General features: G+C 35.7%; 3 protein-coding genes across 3 annotated transcripts; 1 reads left to right on the plus strand and 2 right to left on the minus strand.

The window, feature by feature from the left end:
- Window positions 1-72: 72 nt before the first annotated feature.
- On the minus strand, window positions 73-1,718 carry LOC132706782 (26S proteasome non-ATPase regulatory subunit 13). The gene is made up of 6 exons (XM_060678318.1): window positions 1,523-1,718; window positions 1,354-1,467; window positions 1,018-1,302; window positions 615-960; window positions 414-554; window positions 73-360 (listed from the first exon to the last, which is right to left on the minus strand). The coding sequence occupies exons 1-6, from the start codon at window positions 1,639-1,641 to the stop codon at window positions 205-207; spliced, it is 1,161 nt and encodes a 386-aa protein (XP_060534301.1). The 5' UTR covers window positions 1,642-1,718; the 3' UTR covers window positions 73-204.
- Window positions 1,719-1,962: 244 nt separating this feature from the next.
- LOC132706573 (lamin Dm0-like) lies at window positions 1,963-12,392 on the plus strand. The gene is made up of 6 exons (XM_060677963.1): window positions 1,963-2,826; window positions 6,808-6,996; window positions 7,058-7,225; window positions 10,178-10,370; window positions 10,430-10,889; window positions 11,581-12,392. The coding sequence occupies exons 1-6, from the start codon at window positions 2,197-2,199 to the stop codon at window positions 11,705-11,707; spliced, it is 1,767 nt and encodes a 588-aa protein (XP_060533946.1). The 5' UTR covers window positions 1,963-2,196; the 3' UTR covers window positions 11,708-12,392.
- Window positions 12,393-14,893: 2,501 nt separating this feature from the next.
- Window positions 14,894-19,820, minus strand: LOC132706678 (transcriptional repressor protein YY1-like). Its single transcript, XM_060678159.1, has 5 exons — window positions 17,724-19,820; window positions 16,806-16,991; window positions 16,408-16,750; window positions 15,874-15,987; window positions 14,894-15,427 (listed from the first exon to the last, which is right to left on the minus strand). Exons 1-4 carry the CDS (start codon window positions 18,172-18,174, stop codon window positions 15,879-15,881), a joined length of 1,089 nt encoding a protein of 362 aa, XP_060534142.1. The 5' UTR covers window positions 18,175-19,820; the 3' UTR covers window positions 14,894-15,427; window positions 15,874-15,878.
- Window positions 19,821-19,842: the final 22 nt, after the last annotated feature.

Consider the following 19,842-nt stretch of genomic DNA (forward strand, 5'->3'; position numbering starts at 1 on the left):
GTTGATTATTATGACCAATTTTGATTGATCATATCAATCACCTCAAACTACAAATTACGCAAAGAAGGGTTCTGTACCTATTCTAAAGAAATAAAAATACAATCCCAGGAAATAATAAAATGAAGTATTATTTTATGATGAACAGGGTATGGATTAATTAAATTAATTACAAAAACAAATTTATAAATACTTTTGCTCACTGGTTTACAATGTTAAAATCTCACTGGCCTTTTCTTCCAGCAATTTCTCCATGGTGTTGACGTACTTGCACCACTCGTTCAGTCTTTCTACCATAATAGATATCTGGGGCCTGTCAAGGACCCTCGGCTGTACCCATGTCATGTTTACAGTGTTTGCGACCTACAAAATTAGTTCCATATCCGCAATTTCAGCTCCAATTTATAACAATGTACCTGATCGATTGCGCCCTTGACTAAACCTTGAGAAAGTGCTTTCATAACCAGCAGTTCAATTTCATTTATGGGCAGTTTGGTTTCTTTCGCGATTTCTGCAAATGTAAGCTGTCTATCGTGAGAAGGTCTCTTAAATGTCATCTGAAATCATTTAAGTATCCTCCAAACCAACCCATATTTTTAAAAATAATCCAGCTTTACCTCCATTAGGCACAGTAGCGAAATCTTCTGTCTCAGGAATAATTCATGAGCTGCCAAATCAGCAATTGTGCTCCATTTTGGTTTCATCTGCTCGAATTTGTTGATATCGCCAGAATTAAAAGCGTATAACAATTCGACCAACCAACCATTTTCTGTTGACTTCAAAGTTTCTAACACAGGATGAGCCAAAAGTTCTCCCAAATTGTAAACTCCTTCCCCTAATAATGCAGCGAGTCCCAGGAAAAACGCCTGCTGAATTTTAGTGTCTTCTGTTAAGCTGTCCAATTCAATGCAACCCAAATAACGTAGAGCGGTTCTATAGTATTGAGCATGATCCCCTTGTATCCTAAATGAATTAAAAAAAATTGCGGATTATTTAGAGAGAGTGTTGAGGCTAGGTTACCTGTAATATTGCGAGGCAAGCAAATAAAATCGACCGTGCACGGGAGTTACGCCATCGGCATTATCCAACGTCGCCTCAACTTCTTCGATTATTTTTTTGGTTGCGTTCAGATCTTTTAATTTTTCAAGGTGCAATTGTCCAGCGAGAACTTTACACAAATTCTGCGCGTCTGGGCTTATTTTCACCTTGGGTTCGGTTTTTTCAAGGAAAGATATGGCCTCTTTGGGATCTTTAAACTGTTCGATAACCACAGCGATTATTTCGACAAGCGACAAAGGGTTTATTCTAAAATCAGCGAAAATCGGTTTTGAGGTTATGTTCCACGTAATGACTTACTTGTTTTCAAATGTTTGGATAAAGTTGTTGTACAACTGTATTAAGATTTCATCTTTCCGCAATTCCGGGTTCTTAATAAGGCTGAGTAATTTTAAAGTGAGTTGATGCCATAATCTATAAAACGGATACACTGCTTACGATATTGTCAAATTTTAAGATCAAGTTCTACCTTTTATTATGAAGTTCTTCCAGTTGAGCCCATTCTGTAACCAATTCTTTTGAACTCTCTTTTTGTTTTTTGGATAAATAATCGCTTATATTTTGTTGTTGAACATTTACGGTTGCCATTTCTAAAGCGAGTTTTGATAAATCTTCAAAAAATGATAAATCAAAAATTTCATAGCATAAACTGTCATATTGAAAAAGAACTCGCGGAACAAAAAAGGTATTGGTAAAACGAGGTTAATATAAGATGGATTATTTTTATTTTATTTTCCTTTCGGATTTTTATGAAATTAATGCCGGTTCGCCTCAATGCGATATAATAAATAAATTTATTTGAATTAAAGTGAACTAAAGGTACCTTTTATTAAAATTTAACTTTTGTGGTCCATGATTGTTTATCCTTGGTGCTGCCATCTATCAGATGACGCTGACACGTATGTCAACTTCCATGGTGGCAGAAATCCGTGTAAACGCGTGCCCCACCTAGTCGCGTTTCACCGAAGAAAAACCGTTAAAACGCCGCTTGCCGCTCCCCTAATCATCGCCGAAAATAGTTTGGTTACCTCGGTGAGAGACCTCGACCGATTTTCTGTTGGTTTGTGCGGCATTCGCGTGGTCAGTCTCGATCTTAACCACTTATCGAGTGTTTTGGTGACGCGATAGTTTTTCAAATTCGTCATGGCTTCCAAAACGAAGAAGTCGTCTACGCCGGCTTCGAATCCCCCCAGGCCCGCTAGCCCGCTGAGTCCGACGCGTCATTCCAGATTGCAGGAAAAAGCGGACCTACAAAATTTGAATGATCGGCTGGCTTGCTACATCGAAAAAGTGCGGTATTTGGAGGCCGAAAATAACAGGTTAACCCGTGAAATACAAACATCGCAAGAAACAGTCACCAGAGAGGTGTCCAATATCAAGTCTATGTACGATCATGAGCTTTCTGACGCCAGAAAGCTTCTCGACGAGACGCATCGCGAAAAAGCGCGTTTAGAGATCGACGTTAAACGTCTTTTGGATGAAAATGATGAACTTAAACAGGACCTTGCGAAAAGGAGCAAGGATTTGGTGCTGGCTGAAAACTCGGCGCGCATATACGAGACCAGATGCAACGAGTTACAGCTGAAATATAACCAGGCCAACGCGGATGCTAAGAAAGCGACCGCCGATCTCAGAGATCTGGAAAAAGAGCGCGACAAACTTAAGAAGTTACTTGATGAACATCGCAAGCAACTCGAGGAAGAATCTCTCGCTCGGGTTGAAGTTGAGAACGCAAACCAGAGCCTAAGAGAAGAATTATCGTTTAAGGACCAGGTAAGGTCGCCTTAAATTGCGATTTACTAAAAATATATTAAATTTGAAGTGGCGGCGGATAGGGTCAGTAGATTTTAAATTTCGAATAGTTGAGATGTTTCATAGCACATTGCCGTCATCGACCAAATTGATAAAACACGGTGAGCCAAAAATTCCGCAACTCCTAAGCGAATTGTGTATAATATATCTCGGTACGCGTCATCGCTAAAAATTCACCTATCCGGGCGAGCCAAAAATTTAGATTGCAAATTAAAAAAAAAAACAATCCATAAATTAGCATGCGGTCAGAACTGCAGGCCAAGATTATATTAACTTGTTTCTAAAAACTACAAACTCAGTGTATATAATATACAGTGTGCAAAACGTAACTTTTAACTTTGGATCGATGACGTAATGTAACTATTTTTAGGAGCTGTCGAAAATAGAGGTGATATCGCGCTTATAGGGTGCGTCAAAAAAGAACACGAGTTGGTTTGTCGATTTTATTTGAATATTTTGGAGGAATAATCAGTGAACCCTGCTATGGGTTTTGGAAAACAAATAATAAATAAAATAATGATAATAATAATCCAACACGGGCTGGTCGTTGAGCATATATTATTTATGTATATATTTTTAATAAAGATTCTCGAATAAACAAATGGCGTAACGACCGAAACCAGATTTGAATTGCTAATGAGGTTGCCGCATTTACGACATTTTTTGGTAAACGCGAAGATGACATCATGGGCTTTAATCGAAATTTTTCTGTCCTCGTCCTTTATTATCGCCGGTTCCGCCTTGAAGACCCGCGCGAAACAGATATTTCGCCATTTATTTTTTTTTCTGGGTCAGCCAAACTAAAACGATAACATTTTTTTTTTTCGAAAATAGTTCGAATTGTTAATATTTTCGTGTGATGACGTCATTGGTATAAATATACGTCACGGCCTTCACACGGTTATCGATTTAACCCACATAAGAGTACGTCGCCATAAAAAGACCGGACATTTCAAGTTCCTCATGATGTATTCATAATAAAAACACTTTTATTGCCTAAGCTAATAATTTTTTTTTTCTCTTTTGCTGTGTGTATTAGACGTTGGAAAAGTATTTTCTCCGTGGCAATGTGAACGGCGCATGCCTTTTAACTTTAGATTAGAGCTATAAAGTTAGTAACAAAAATAGACAATTAGCGTTTGGCCCCCTTGCGCGTATGCGATGAACCGGAAACACATTGGACTAGTTGTTTAGCAGTTTCTTATTGACTTTGCTTCTTTCGAGATTTTAAGGCGAGGTCTTGTTGAGGATAAAATTAATAAATTAAAAAAATAAAATTAAGGTGACTGTCAAAACTGACGTCGAAACATTCCGCGTTAATTTAAAATTTTAATTGGTTATATGGGGGATGGCAGTTGAAGCAAATTCATGTCAGTATTATAGCGCAATGTTGTTTTGGTGGTATCGGGATTCCTCTGGCACACGCGAACTATGTTGATGGTTTGTTGAAATACCTAAATTTGGAAACCAGAAAATGTGGGACGAAATTACGAATGATTTTATCCACAGTTCGTGTCGAGGGGTAATAAAAAAAAATTGCGGTGGCAGGTCGGAGTTAAATTAATATCCCCCGTTTCTGTTGTTTGCTTACTTATCGCGTGGGTTTTATCTGACGGATAGGAAAAGGTAGATCGATAGTTGCGCGAAGCGGGGTCAGTGTCGTACTATTCTTTTTTTTTTTTCGACACGTTCAGCCAAAATCACATGAACAAAGCGCGGGTACGTTTAAAATAATGATTAGTATAAATAATTGATTTTTTTTTCGGTCATTTTAAAAACGTTAAGAATATCCTTATATGGGTATTGAACAGTACATAAAAAGTTGCAAAAAAAAAGATACGGGGAAAAACAGAAAGTGTATTTGTTGAATGTGTATCGCCCTATGTAGGGTCCAACTATGTAATAGAAAAAACATTAGTATATCGGCAGCGCTGAAAGTTTCGATAACTTTTCGAAAAAAAAGTTGGAAAATTTAAAGCTTGGATAAAGATTGGAAGTAGGGTTGCGGAATTGACCCGTCGATTTTTTTTTGTGTCAATTGTCCGAAATAATTTTAAAAATACCAAGAAATTTATATTTATTTATTTATTTATATTGTGCGCTACGTCGCCGTCGCGTCGTTCTGGCGACCAAACAGAGTCTATGTTAATATTATTATTATTATTATTGGAGATCACAAACTCGTACTCATAATAACTTATTATAAAATATAAGTGATTATTAAATAATTGTAGATAATACTCTATATATAATATATAATTGGAAGATTCTGAATTGAAAGTTTTATTATTTTTAACTACCACGTTTCCTTCCCTAGAAACCATCGTTAACTTTAATATTTTAAATAATTGCCCAGTATACCAATTTAGCGAAAAAAAAATGCGCCACGATAATAAAACTAGCCAAAAAGATTGAACTGAGGCGGCTTTTACTTGATGAAAATCCATTTATCAAAATAAATAAGAACTAAAAGTTTAGATTTTCACGAACAAAATATGCCCATTAGACCGGTGGTATCTTATGTAACAGCTCCAGCAGTTAAACTCTCTACAAAATTAGTAAATATTTTAAAGTTCCACACAGATTTTAAACCAAAATATGCAATAAATAATACTTTTGAATTAATCAACAAAATTGAAGATATCAGAATACCTTCTAACGCAACTCTATTGTCTTTTGATGTACAAAACTTATTTCCCAGTATTCCACCTATGGATGTGATAGATTTAGTCGATTTCACCCTAACTCGGAAACAGGTTAACCCATTGGTGAAACAAGATTTATTAGATTGCTTAATAGTATCTTTAGACCACAATTGTTTTGAATTTAATGGACAGATTTACATCTCTAAGGAAGGTTTGATTATGGGAAACCCACTTAGTCCTTTGTTAGCCGAGATTTTTATGGATAATTTGGAAAATATCATACTAGAACATCCTTTAAGTAAATGCCTTTGCTTGCTTTGTTGGAACGGACAGACAATTGAATTCTTTTTTAAATTACATTAACTCAATACATAATCGTATAAAATTCACTATCGAGATTGAACAGGATAACTCTATTAATGTTTTAGACTTAACTATTACGAAAGTGCAGAATAAATTAGATTTTTCAATATATCATAAACCTTCACATACGGACACAGTCATACATAACAGCTCAAATCACCCTTATACACACAAAATGGCTGCATTTAACTCTTTTATACACAGACTTCTTAATACGCCACTCTCAACAGAAAATTACAACAAAGAACAAAACAAAACAAATAGCACTGAACAACGGCTACAATCCGTCCATTATAGATAAAATTATAAATAAAAAACAAATACAGACAACATTAAACTCTATTTATCCGAAACCAAATACAGACAACGAACAATTTCAAACAATTACATACTTAGGAGAACCTAGCGAAAAAGTTTCAAAACATTTGTCAAAATGTGGTTTAAAAATAGCAATACATTTGAATGAGACATTCAAATGTATTGCTTAACGATCAATTAGATTTAAATACCTCTCCTTTACTGAACTTAAATTCTCGCAACAACATTAATTAAGATTTTATGGTCATTTTTCGGTATATATAGTAAAAGGTAGTTTGTAGATATTACATTTGATAAAGACACCGTGTTGTCGAAACAATTGTCATGTCATAATATATAATTTCATGAAAATTTGAACTTTTAGTTCTTATTTATTTTGATTTAGCCAAAAAGAATTGGTAAGTTAATCAGCGGCGTAACATAATTTTATTTTTACAAAGCATATAATAAAATCTAACGAGTTTTGGTTGACACTGTGCCAAATCTGATGGAAATAGCTTAGAGCAATTATTTGTTGTGTGAGTGTTTAAAAAAAATCAACTATCTAATATAACCAATGACGTACCATAATATTTTGTATATGTACAATACTGTAATACGGGTTGCGTTTGTTAAGGTGTTCCAGCAGCAGCTCACCGAGACCCGTACCAAACGTCAGGTGGAGATCAGCGAGATCGATGGCCGCCTCGCCGAGAAATACGAGGCGAAGCTCCAGGAGGCACTGCAAGATCTCCGTGATCAGTACGAGACCCAGATGGCGAACAATCGCGCCGAAATTGAGCTCCTCTACGAAAACAAAATCAAAGTAGGCGCGCTACATCTCCCCTTAGTCGTCTGGCTAACGAATTTTCTTCTATTATCTTAAGAATCTGCAGTCGGCCGCAAACAGGCACAACAACGCGGCCGCGGCCGCCATCGACGAGGCCCGCTCGGTTCGCACGAGGATCGACACTCTGACGTCACGGGTAACGCAGCTGGAGAACGAGAACGCGGGACTCGTCGCCAGAGCACGCGATCTCGAGAAGCTGCTCGAGGTAAGATCCGTCTTGATCAACATTAACTTAAATTCCAAAAATTTGCAAGACTTTTCCGAAGATTTTGCTTTTCTCTTCCGTTTACGTTCTCCGACTGTTTTTTTCATTGTAAAATATTTTTTTATTTATTTGATCGTAATTGTGGTAATCATTTTTATTTTTGTTCCTTCTTCTTCGTTTATCACATCGTCTGCATCACCTGTATTTCACCTAGTAACTCCGAGAACCAATTTTTTGATCTCTATCAGTTGATGAAATTATTGATTAAACAATAAAGATGGGGTTTTTGGGTAGGATCCAATGAAGTAATTTGTTTTCTTCTGACATTCACTAATGTTGATGTATAAACTGCAATTATGTTTTTTAACGGATCACCCTGTATGTACGTCTTATTACGCCTATTAGCTTTTCAAAAATATGACACATAGAGGCAAATCCAAATACGAATATCTTTCATTGTATTTTTTTTTATGAATTGCCATGGAAAATACAGTTTTTTTTCATAAATTACATCACTTATTTATTACAAAACCTGTCAAAATAAACTTGTGTGCCTACTGTATTAAACGCGGAATAGGAGACAGAAATTACAATAATATTTACGAAAGGTCACTACTGAATTACAAGTAAAGTATATTGGGAAAAGAGGCACCTTTTTTTCGAAGACAAGGTCATAAACATAAGTCGACCCATATCAATTCCGGGCAAAGTGCTTGAGGTAATTATAACAGAGGAGTTATTTCTTAAACTTCATAGATTAGTTCTAGGACACAGTTTGTTGAGTTAAATGGAGCTAAATCTAAATCTATCGATTGACCTATTTTGTTTTTTTTTGTTTATAGCGGACGCGGGTAAATGTTTTCGTTTTATGACTACTGCTTAGGAAATCGACTGTTTTTAATTATTGACAAAACTAACAAAAACAAAACAACAAAAGTAAAGCATATCAGGGATACTGGAGTAACTATAGATTGAGTTTTGAAATTCATTTTGAAATCATAGTGTAAAAGGCTTGCAGAAAGTTTTATTACAAGGGTTAGCAAAGAATATAAAGATCCCAAGTCGCTGCCAGTGTGATATGGAGTCCCCAATATCATAAGTATGTAAAAAGAATTGAAAGCATTCAAAAAAAGGTTTATTTTTGTCATGAACTTTAGATATAGCCACAATCTAATAGGAGTATCATTATGAAGCAAGCCTTGACTTCTATCATATGTTGAAATTGTCTATTGAGAGAATAATAAGAGATATGTTTTTGCACAATATTGTTAATAACGGACTGTCCAAAACTGTTGGTAAAATTATCCTTTAATGCTAGGGTAGTAATGACTGCTTTATCTATGGGTACTATAAATATACAAATTTAGGAAGCAAAGAAATTACAACAGTTACTTTTTGACTTAGTTTTAGTGAACCTTTGTAAATTGTGACGTTATTTCGTCATGCTAGGGTATGGTCTGTTCATAGATATAAGAAAGTGACCAATTTCTTTTGAGATGATTATTACCTAAGGTTTCGGAATTTAAATTCAGGTAAAATTGTGGTCCGTAATAGAAAATAATTTTATATCTACCTGTGTTTAATATTCTTTGGTTTGGTATACTACTTAGTTTAAGTTTATTAGTAATCATTCTTATTTGGTGTGTAATACAACGTGTGCTGAGTCGTGTGCGAATTATGCAAAATATGTGCGAGTCGAGTGTATCTCAGGAGATGCTCCCGCCCAAATGTAGAAAACACTAATCTATTGAGACTAAGGAAGTTATAAACAATGTTTATTTGACTCTCATTGATCGTGGTGCCAGCAAGCAAGCATCTTTAGAAGAAACGGTCACATTGACGAAAATTCCAACATCAACTGTGTGGAAAATTGTGAATAAACCCATTTCAGCGAGAAAAAAAAAAGAAGCGATGCTTACATGCCGAATCACTTTTTTGCATGCTGGTTCTAAATATGGTTAGATTCCAAATGGACTTTCTCTGTCAGCGAAAATTATTAAAGATTCTTCTCTGGATTACCATAAAGACACCACCGCTGATTTATTTGAAAGTTGGTTTAAAAACAAACTAGTTCCAAACAATCCTCCTAATAGCGTCATTGTAATGGACAATGCAAGTTATCACAGTAGACAGTTGACTAAAACCCATTCCTCATGTGACACAGAAGCAACAATATTATACCAAAAAGCAATTAATTGAGGTTCTACAAAGCTTGAACCTATAAAAGGAATACGTCTGTGATAATTATGCAAAAAATCTAGGGCGATACAGTTTTAAGGCTTCCACCTTACCACTGTATATTTAATCCCATTGAACATGTTTGGCACCAACTGAAATCTGCCATTCGTCGTAACAATGTTTTCCCCGTGTTAACTCCAATGTCCTTAAATTTATAGAAACCAAAGTTTTCAACATCCCTGCACAAAGTTGGGCAAATTCAGCAGAACAATCGTATATCTATCCATATTGCAAATAATATGGAACAAATAATAATTAGAACAGGCGGTGATAGCGATAGTGATACTGATATATTATGTGAATAATTATAAGTAATTTAAGTAGATAATAAAAATAATTTGTAATTTTGTTTTAGATTTTAACATAAATACATACATAAATAAATTTTGTTTAGCATCTTTCCTAACAAAACCCCAAATAATTAAATTCTAAGCAAAATACGGACCTGTTCGGCCATATTTCATTCTTACAGCTTGCCCTGGTCTTTCCTTAATTCGTATCAGTTAGTCACTTTCTTATATCTATGAAGAGACTTTACCTTGTTATTTATAGTAAATAAATAAATAAATATTTTTAAAAAATATTACCTCAAAATCATATCTTATCCAGTCCAGTTTTCATGGAAAATTTTCACGAAAGCCTAAACACTATACCTTTAGGAATTAGGTCAAAAGTAAAAAAAAAAAGAAAGTTAAATAAACAATTTCGATTCAGAACGAGCGCCTACGTCACGCGGAAGATCTCGCGGCGCTCGAGGCGGACCTGGCGCGCCTGCGTGACGAGATGTCGCACCAGCTCCAAGAGTACCAGGATCTCATGGACATCAAGGTGTCGCTCGATCTCGAGATCGCCGCCTACCGCAAGTTGCTCGAGTCGGAGGAGGCGCGGCTGAACATCACGCCCGGTGGTAAGCGACCTCCCTCCGGCGCGCACGCGTGCGCAACCCATAACTCGATCCATTTCAAGGTGAACGCGAGGTGTCGCACAGCAGCAGCACGCGCAGCTCGTCGCAGCGGCGCACTCCCGTCCGCTTGGGTGCGAAACGCAAGCGCACACTGCTCGACGAGAGCCAAGAGTCGAGCGTGGCCGATTATAGCGTGACCAGTTCGTCGAAGGGCGACATCGAGGTGTCGGAGGCCGATCCGGAGGGCAAATTCGTCAAACTGCACAACAAAAGCGGGCAGGAAATTTCACTCGGCGGGTGGCACATCATCAGGCAGGCTGGCGACAACGAGACCAAGTACAAGTTTATCAGGTCCACGAAGATCGAGGGCAAGGGCACCGTGACCGTGTGGAGTTCCGACTTGAACAGGGAACACGAACCGCCTCACAATCTCGTCATGAAGGGCCAGAAGTGGGTGGTCGGCGACAACATGACCACCACCGTGTTCAATTCGGACGGAGAGGAGGTCGCTGTGTCCGAGAGGTGAGTGGGCGGGGGAAGACGGACACCGGGTCTTACCAGCTCAAAATGTTATGTTACTTTTAAAAAATATTTAAAGGGAAATTGAGAGTGATGGTACAATGATTATTGATTTCTAGAACAAATTTTCTGCTTTCGGGTACCCAAACATGATTATGTAACTTGGTATAAATAAAATATTTTCCTGAGAGGTGCTACTTCACCTATATCAAAAAAAATGGCAGTTACAATAAAATTATAATGAAAAAGTTCTCAATTCTCAATTTTTGACGTAACAATTAAATATTTTAATAGAGGCGAAATCGGCAAAATTATGATAGAAATGTTAACCGTTAAACACCTAAAGTTTTAAATCTGGTAATGTCATTGGAATTTTAAAAAAAGGTCGCATTAAACAAAAACGTTTGTTCTCCTTGAAAGGCGTTTACGAAATATCAATAAATCATCCAATATTTTTTTAAGCTCTTTGAAGGGCAGGTGTTGGAAATGAAAACTAACAGCTTAAACTATGAACCATAAAACGTTTTGCTTTTTTGGTGTGGGTGGATATTTCATGAAATGAACATTGTAGTCAGTCCCATTTTTATAAAAGTAGATTCTATACAGATCCCAAGGGATTTAATTTTTTTACATTTAGTTAAAATTCAGAGTGCCTTTTTTATTAATTTATTTTAATATTTCGTGGGTGATGTAGGGTGAAGAGGCAGCTCTCCAGTTCGCATCTGAGGCACCGAGAGATGGCGGGCGGGTACCTAGGCCACGAGGAGTTGCATCATCAGCAGGGCGACCCCCAAGGCGACGAAAAATGTCGGCTGATGTGATGCGACCCCGGGAGGTAAAGGGTGGGGGCATAATTTCCGGTAGTTCGCCTCTCTGGCGAATTCGACCTTATCTTTTTTTTTTAAATTTGGGCGGGGGGGCTCGAGAAGGGTGCGTTTGGCGAGAAGCATTTATAAGCGTTCGCGCGGTGTGCGGAAGTACGGGGGGGGGGGATCTTTTTTCTACTTCCTACTGTGCGATAGTTGTAAGGAATTTAGGTTTAGTTCTTTGCAAACGCAAAAAAGGACGCAAAGTTTATTAACGCAACTTTTTTTTATATATATTTTTATTTTATATAGATGTGTATACGGTTTCGGGTCGGGTACGTTTGAACTACTCGCCCGGGGTTAAACGTCGGTTTATGCACGCAATTAAAAACAGGAATCAAAATCGAATGCGCGTTTTTGTTTTCGGAAAAAAATTTTTTTTTTCCGAAAACAAAAAAGTTTAGAGATTGTCATTTTAATTTTCGATTTTTATTTTTATTCTCGTTTTCATTTCCATTTGCGTGTATAAACAAACGTTTTAATGGGGGTTCAAAATCTGTGTATCGGGGTGCGGACGACCGCGTCACGAAAATCCGTTGTTCGAGTTTTCCAGTTTAGGTTGGTAAATTTAAGTTACTTTTTCCTCAGTGAACTACTTTTTCATTGTGTTCAATAAAGTCGGAAACCGAAAAATAGTTTAGATTATTGTTTTCATTGTGCCTTAATTGTGCGTTCTGCGTGTTTTATTTAGAATTAGCGAGAGTTCTGAAGGAACAATTAAAACGTAGCTCATAGTACATATAACCCTCTTTTTTCTCTAAAAATAGTATTTTACGATGTCTTTGAATAAAAAATTGATGATCGCCGCAATCTTAAGTCGTAAATAAAAATATATTTTCAACAGTGGGATGTGTGATTATTTCCACGGTGTTTCAGTCCGGTGACGTCGGCTAGTCAAGGGCACCCGCGATTCGCTAAAAACTTCAGGGAAATAAATTTCAGGAAAATCCTGGCGGAAAAACAGATAGGTCAGCCTGAGCGTTTCAATTTTATTCTGAATATTTTCAGAAATATGTTTTCTTATTGCGAGTTACGTTAAAACTGTTGTTTTGATTTTTTTTCACTTGGTTTCCTCTAAAAATCTCAAAAGTTGTAAATTCTAAAAATATATATAGAATATCCCTATGTATATTTTAGTTTTATATAGTTAGACTTTTCAAACAAAGTTGGTTTTCACTCTTCTTTTAGAAAAAGTCGTTACTTCAGCGCATTTCTGCTTATAAACTATATTAACATTATTCGATGAATCCCAAGAAAGGTTGAATTAAAAAATCGTGCATCTAGCTTGAAATATTTTATCAAAAAAATTGCGTTAGGATAAATGAATTTTTTTTCGCCAATTTTTTGTATTTATTCTTTCTTCCATTCAATATTATTTAGTATTTTCAGAAATCAAAACTTTAGAAATTTTAAATAATAACAAGAAATATATTTAAATTTTAGTACAGATTATTTTATTAAGAAAAGCAGCAGAAGTAGCGCAAAATAATCAAAAATTTTAGATTTATTTTTAAATGATTTGGACCTACTAGTTGAGCTAACAAATAGATGTTCAAAAAAATTATATCGTGAAGCAGCTAGAAAGTGTGTTGAGTTATATACATTTCGATCTCTAAAAAATAGTTGTTTGTACTACTTATAATTCAAATCCTTTGTAAATTATTAAAAAATTGAAGAGTTCAATAAGTTTTCTGAGATAATAATAATTGACAATTGTCATTAACTAGAATTACAAATACCTTAAACGCATGGATGTATAAAAAACGATTCAAATTTTTGCTTTGAGGGGTTATATATCTCTACTAATAAAAAATCCCAACTTCTTAAATTTAATTTAAATTAAATATACGAACCTTGCCATTGAGAATTCATTATCATAATCAAATTATATTTTTGTAACAAATACGAGTACAATATTAAAAATGGTAAAATGGATTATCGATATGACATTACAATATTATCCAGCCGCGGTAAATATGATGGAGAAATTTTTATTTTTGTCACATTGCAGAAACCGACTTTGCGCCGGTATGCGCGCGAAATACAAATTTTTAGTTAAAAGAATGGTCGCTACAGTTAGTGGGCTGTGATTTCGACGTCAACGCAGTGTTATTCGGTAACAGGTGATTGCGTGGGCTCTTAGCGTTTTGTTGTTGTTATTGCACAAAAATTTGCGCAAAGTAAAGTTAGTTTAACTGACGCTGGATGAACCGCTTGCATTTTTCGCTGTTCGCCGTCTATCGAGGAGGTAAGTTAGTTGGAGAACTGATAGGATGCAATTTGTTTTTGTTTTGTTTATTTAAATTCTCCAATGGTGGATTCACACAAGCATCATCCATTAACACTAATTTAGCAATAATTTAACATTAATATTAAGAAAATGACATTTAGTGCCCAATGATTTCTTTATGGTAAATAATTTAATTTTCGGTTTCTTTTAAATAAAATAGAAAATAATAAAAAAATTCTCTTTCAGTTGTTCACGATAGATTTTGGGGTTGTTCAAAAAGTTGAATTCGAAACGTAACAAAGCTGGCTTTCGTGACCCGCATGGCTATATCTCATTTCGCATTATGAAAAGATAAAACTTTTTAGTGGAGTTGCACTAAAGAACCATTTAACTTTTTTTCTCTGCTACCTGCTGTATATTTTGAATTAGTATTAGTGTTCAAGATTCTTGTGTATCCACCATATACATATGTTCAATATGTATTTGCGAACTGCACTGGGTTTGTGTAGCACATAACTGCAAAAGAGCTTCTTGAAATCCTTGAAACAATACATTTTATCAATTTTAGCCTATATAATTTTTTATGTTACTGCAAAAAACAAAGTCTTTGTATTCTATACCTTTGGTATATAAAATTAAAATTTTCCAAGTGGAGTAGTAAACTCATGAGAAAAGAAACTTTGTTCCTCTTCACACTAATTTAATGTAAAATCCTATTATATAAAGTGTACAGCTAAGGCCTTAAACAATGTCTGGAGTATTGCGAGGCTAATATATTCTGACTTCAACTTAAAAAGAATTGGTTCATATAAGCAAAGGGAAAAGTCTCAATGTTTATTCTTCATAGGGAATGTCCGAGTTTTACTGGAACTGTAACTTAATCTTCAAAAAGTAAGCCAATTAATCCAAAGTAACTTTATTTTCTTTTTTTATACAAAAATCACTGTGTTCTATGTACATATATCACTTAATTACAATATGTTCACATAATTTACAAGACACTCATTGTTAAATTAACGTCTAACTTAAGGAATAGAGAAGAAACACTCTGAAAGAAATAAAACAACTCACATCACATATTAGAAACCCGCTGATCCACAACACAATCTTAATAATTCTGAATGCAAAAAATTCAGTCACAAAATAATATATATATTATGTACTTATAAAATACAAAATGGCAAATTCAAACAGAATGATTTCGACCAAATCAAAAAGGTTTCTCAACGCCATTTTTTAATACCTTTGGTATGATATTGGATGACTGCGGGTGCGGGGAGCGCGACAACGGGCGACTTGATTTCGGTTAAAAAAAAAAATCAAAAACAAATGCAGAAACTTTTTTGATTGGTCAAACGATAGATATTAAACGAAAGAAGTGTATTATTTGGTTTATACAAGGTAGACAATTTTGTGGTTCGCTTAGCCTAGGGTATGTACAAGTCCTGAAATCAAAGAAAAATAAATTGTGACGTCATCCAAAAAAAAAAACTTCGCTTGTTTTGGGACAATATGAAACTATATGGGCATTAGATAAGATAGGGGCCGTAGATAACATAAAACCTCATTTTATGCAGAATAATTTTACATATGAAACTTCACTTCGGACGATTTTTTTTTTCTAAACAGAGATCTCCACGCACTGAACTCGAATTTTTCTTAAAAATTTAATGGGATCTGAGCATATTTTGACAAAATACTGACGCTGAATACTGTTAACTCGTAACTTTTCATTGCTTGGAACCGAGTTTTGACATGCGCGTGCACATATCAATATTGTTTCTCAATAGTTTCCATGCTGATTTAAGCAGTGAATGTATTAAATGCAAACTCTCTATATATCTAGTAGATTATATATTTAAAAACGAAAGACCAAAGAATGGCAACTTACTTGTATTAATCAGTGTAAACGATATACTCTGGGTCCGTGACTTCAATTTGTACAAAAGGCGGCTGCATCATTTGGACGTTGTTGGACGGCCTGCTCTGCACATTATTTCTAGATCTAAACAATTTTGGTATTAATATACGGTGGCTGGTTTGAATATGAAGCTTTCAAAAAGTATTCAATTTTTGGATTTCTGGAGGCCTGCTCAAGGTTACATTTTGAAAACCACAACCACCAGTGCTAAAAGAATTAAGGTGCTTTTTAATGGATCTTTTTTTAGCAGCTGTCCTATGCTACCTTCCTCTATATGAAGTTATAGGCACTTCCTTCATTGCTTACTGGCCACATAATATTTTGACAATTTTGTTAACAATTGTGGTAATTAAATATAAATTCCAATAATTATAACAGAAAACCTAACACCATTTTTTAGGCGTTTTGTTCACTTTAATTTTATTTGGAAATTTATTTTCCACCTTGTTAAGGGATCTAACCCAAAATCGTTCAATATTGATCTTCCAAATTCGTCCAACTTACTTTGCTTTGGCGTGAGTTAAGATGTGACTCTTGAGATTCGTTGACTGGGCAAATTTCTTGTTGCACCCGTCAAATGGACATACGTAGGGCCTGTCGCCCGTGTGTATCCTGACGTGAGTTCTCAAGTTAAAGTCAAGGCTAAACCTCTTCCCACAGCCTTCGAAGGTACACTGGAAAGGCTTCTCGCCCGTGTGGACTAGCTGGTGTCGTTTCAATTTGCTTGATTCGACAAAGGCTTTGCCGCACTCCGCGCACACGTGAACCCTTGGTCCGTGAGTGTGCAAGTGTTTCCTCATTGCCGAATTGTCCCGGAACATTTTATTGCAACCTTTATGCGGACACGCTGTAAAAAAACGAGTGATAATGTGTTAGTTTAATTTTTAACGGTATATATTTACCGATGGTCCGTTCCGACATATCTTGGTTTGGTCTTCTCACCCTTGGGCTTTTTAATCCTGGCCTGGCGAATTCGGCTAGCTGCTTCGGATCCGACAGATCCAAACCGGGTATACCGTCCGCAGGTATCTTTTTACCAGTCATGTACTCCGTATAATCCGGGTCTGGCTCAGGGTTTGAGCCTTCGTCTAAAATTGGGGAGCAGAAAGTTACTGGATAGAAACGGTTCATAGTCGATAACGCTTCTTTAAACCTGTGTAGGCGAATATGTTTATAACCTCAACCGTTTATCAGTTTAAACAACAGATAATTTGAATTATAAAAATCAGAATAGCCAACAATGGAAAAACAAACTTGTTTTTCTGTCTGTGTCAAGCTGTAAAGCAGTTCGGGCGCGAAAATTTGAAAATTATCGAACCGCAGCGCCGCCTGGAAAGAATTGTACATACTAAATTCAAATCTAAAAATAAACTATTTTTTTAAGGCAATTTTCGGTTATATTATGACGGAACGCCTTTGGCAGACGAAAAGAAACGTACGCGACGTTATAAACGTGTCCCTATTGCCTCAATATCTCATTTCTCACGAATTAGAAATGAAAAATTCGCATTCCTAATTTGAATTTGATGCGCTAATATGGCCGACCGTGTGTCAAACCTCCATTGCAAAACGATCGGCCATTTAAAACATGGCAGATTCTTTAGTGATGGCCGCTGAAAACCAAAACAATGTCACAGTGTTCGCCAATTTTTACCGAAATTTGATTGTTTTTAAACTATCCGGTAGTCGGCAAGTTAATTTAAGCAGTGTTTATTGTGACCCGATTGACCTTGGCGGACAAAATCAATCAAACAACGCAGGTAAAGGAAAGCTGGACAAAATTTTGCCGGTGTCTTTGCGCTAACATCAGAATTACCTACCGTCGCTGGCTCCCGAGGCCCACATAGTTACGGAAAATTCTCCTTCCATCGTTTTGATCTGCACTTGTTTTTGTTCCCATTTTCTGGGTTTGGTTTCTACGTGCATGTCGCTTAGCAAGAGTTCGTTTTCGCGACGTGCCAGAATCCGATTTTTCGCGTGCTTCCTTTTCCTCGAGGGCCCCGCCGACGCTTCGACGTATAAATCGGACGAGTCCGGCACCGGGACGTCGTACAGATTTAAAGGGTCCCCCGAGTCGTCTATAATTTCCTCCTGGGTTTCCAAAATTAATTCTCTACCCTCTAAAGATTGCATAGACATCATAGGTTCCCCGCACTCTACGATTGTTTCCACCGTATCACTCATGTCCACCGGTATCGTCTCTATTTCCACGCATTCTTGGATGTCCGGTTGAATTTCCACCTCGCACATAATGTTTTGATGGTCCGCCATAATTTTTTTTGTTTATAAAAGATGGTCGAACAAATATGGCCACTCGAAAATCACAATGGCGGCCGTTCACTAACTAATGGTCGCGGCGCGGACCAACGAAAGTAACGACAGATGTTTTTCGAGTTTCGACGTCGAGAGGACTGACGTACATGATCGATCGTCTTTGTCGTTTACGGAATGCGCGAAGCACGTATGTCGGCACTCGATCACCTGGAATTGTTTAGCTTGAAAGTATAGCACTAAGCGGGTGATTTAAATTTCGCGTTAAATTTAATGATCTTATTTTAAAATTTGTTATTAAATATAAAAATAAAACCAACCCCAAGTTGTCGAAACAATTGTCATGTCATAATATATAATTTCGTGAAAATCTGAACTTTTAGTTCTTATTTATTTTGATAAATGCATTTTTATCAAGTAAAACCTCAGTTCAATTACTGTAAAGCTTGTGAATTGCGATTATTTTGTATGTGATTTTAATTTGATTTAATTACAAATTTGAATTATACAAATTTCAAAAATAATGATAAAAAAAGCTTTTAAGTGACACTTATTTTTTAACATCATGTTAAAACAATTAATAAATCTTAGTATTTGAAAGGTATAATGCAAACAAAATGAAAATATAAATTAGCGAGTAAATTTTACAGTCGAATATTCGCTTCTCCATGGCAAACTTGGTTTTGAAAAGGAAACAGTATACCGACGTCAACCAATTTTGAAATTTCTGTTATTAAAATTGAGCCATAAATAAACATCGTACAGGAGTAATGCTTAAGCGAGGCGCTCGTTATATTTTGAACGCCCTGTATTCGATAGTATAGTTTGGTTTTCTGTAGTTCTGAATAACAATTCGTTGACACTTTATTTTTAAAGAAATCCTCTAATAGCTCTTCTCGATATTTGACATAAAAAAATTGTCACAGTTAGCCATGACTTCTGGTTTATGTAATAAGAAATATAAAGTTTTAGTGCGTTTTTGAGAAATCTATTCAACAAAAAAAATATATCAAAGTCAAACCATAATCAAAAATTTTACAATGATGTACAGCCTTATGCAGGGCGCAAAAGATATTTCATATATATTTTAAAAACCCTAATAGTACTTCTCTCTCTTTTGTTAAATAGTCTCACTTGGCCATGACTTTAATTTTAAGCAATAAGCAAAACAAGGTTTTAATACATTGTTTAGAGAGCTATCAAAAAAAAAAAACAATCGAACCATAAAGAAAGATTTTACAAGGGCGTACACTTCTTAAGTGGCATCAAAATTGAAATTTTAATCACCCTTTAGTACTGTTCGGATAAAGTTAAATTCAATTGTTTTTTGTGGTTGTGATCTAAATATTTGTGGCAGACCTAGATTTGGAATTGTCAAAATTTCAAAAATATGATGAGGTTTGAATGTTTTTGTTACTCATTTAATTTTGTTTTTAATTTTCTTTACGCTAGCGGAACCCTTATGTTTTTTTGTGGTTGTAATGTAAATATTTGTGACGTACCGAGATTTTGAATTGTCAAAATTTTGAAGAAAGAGATTCCGATATTTTTGTGACACAAGTTTATTTTTAATTTTCAGTTTTTCTTTCTCGCTGGTCACTTACAGTTTCAGATTTTTCCCTTATTTTTACTTACTTATTTTGTTTTTTTTTTTGTTATTCTTTATAT

This window comes from Cylas formicarius, unplaced genomic scaffold, assembly GCF_029955315.1.
Source record: "Cylas formicarius isolate icCylForm1 unplaced genomic scaffold, icCylForm1.1 PGA_scaffold_8__14_contigs__length_24414737, whole genome shotgun sequence".
NCBI classification, from domain to species: domain Eukaryota; kingdom Metazoa; phylum Arthropoda; class Insecta; order Coleoptera; family Brentidae; genus Cylas; species Cylas formicarius.

Excerpts from the sequence above, each read along its gene's own strand:
- LOC132706782 (XM_060678318.1), bottom strand. The coding sequence starts at position 1,641 with ATGGCAACCGTAAATGTTCAACAACAAAATATAAGCGATTATTTATCC. Across the intron at positions 1,303-1,353 it reads ATCCAAACATTTGAAAACAA|AATAAACCCTTTGTCGCTTG; the intron begins GTAAGTCATTAC and ends CGCTGATTTTAG. Across the intron at positions 961-1,017 it reads CTTGCCTCGCAATATTACAG|GATACAAGGGGATCATGCTC; the intron begins GTAACCTAGCCT and ends TAATTCATTTAG.
- LOC132706573 (XM_060677963.1), top strand. The coding sequence starts at position 2,197 with ATGGCTTCCAAAACGAAGAAGTCGTCTACGCCGGCTTCGAATCCCCCC. Across the intron at positions 6,997-7,057 it reads TCTACGAAAACAAAATCAAA|AATCTGCAGTCGGCCGCAAA; the intron begins GTAGGCGCGCTA and ends TATTATCTTAAG. Across the intron at positions 7,226-10,177 it reads ATCTCGAGAAGCTGCTCGAG|AACGAGCGCCTACGTCACGC; the intron begins GTAAGATCCGTC and ends ATTTCGATTCAG.
- LOC132706678 (XM_060678159.1), bottom strand. The coding sequence starts at position 18,174 with ATGGCGGACCATCAAAACATTATGTGCGAGGTGGAAATTCAACCGGAC. Across the intron at positions 16,751-16,805 it reads TATGTCGGAACGGACCATCG|CGTGTCCGCATAAAGGTTGC; the intron begins GTAAATATATAC and ends GTTTTTTTACAG. Across the intron at positions 15,988-16,407 it reads TTAACTCACGCCAAAGCAAA|ATCTAGAAATAATGTGCAGA; the intron begins GTAAGTTGGACG and ends AAAATTGTTTAG.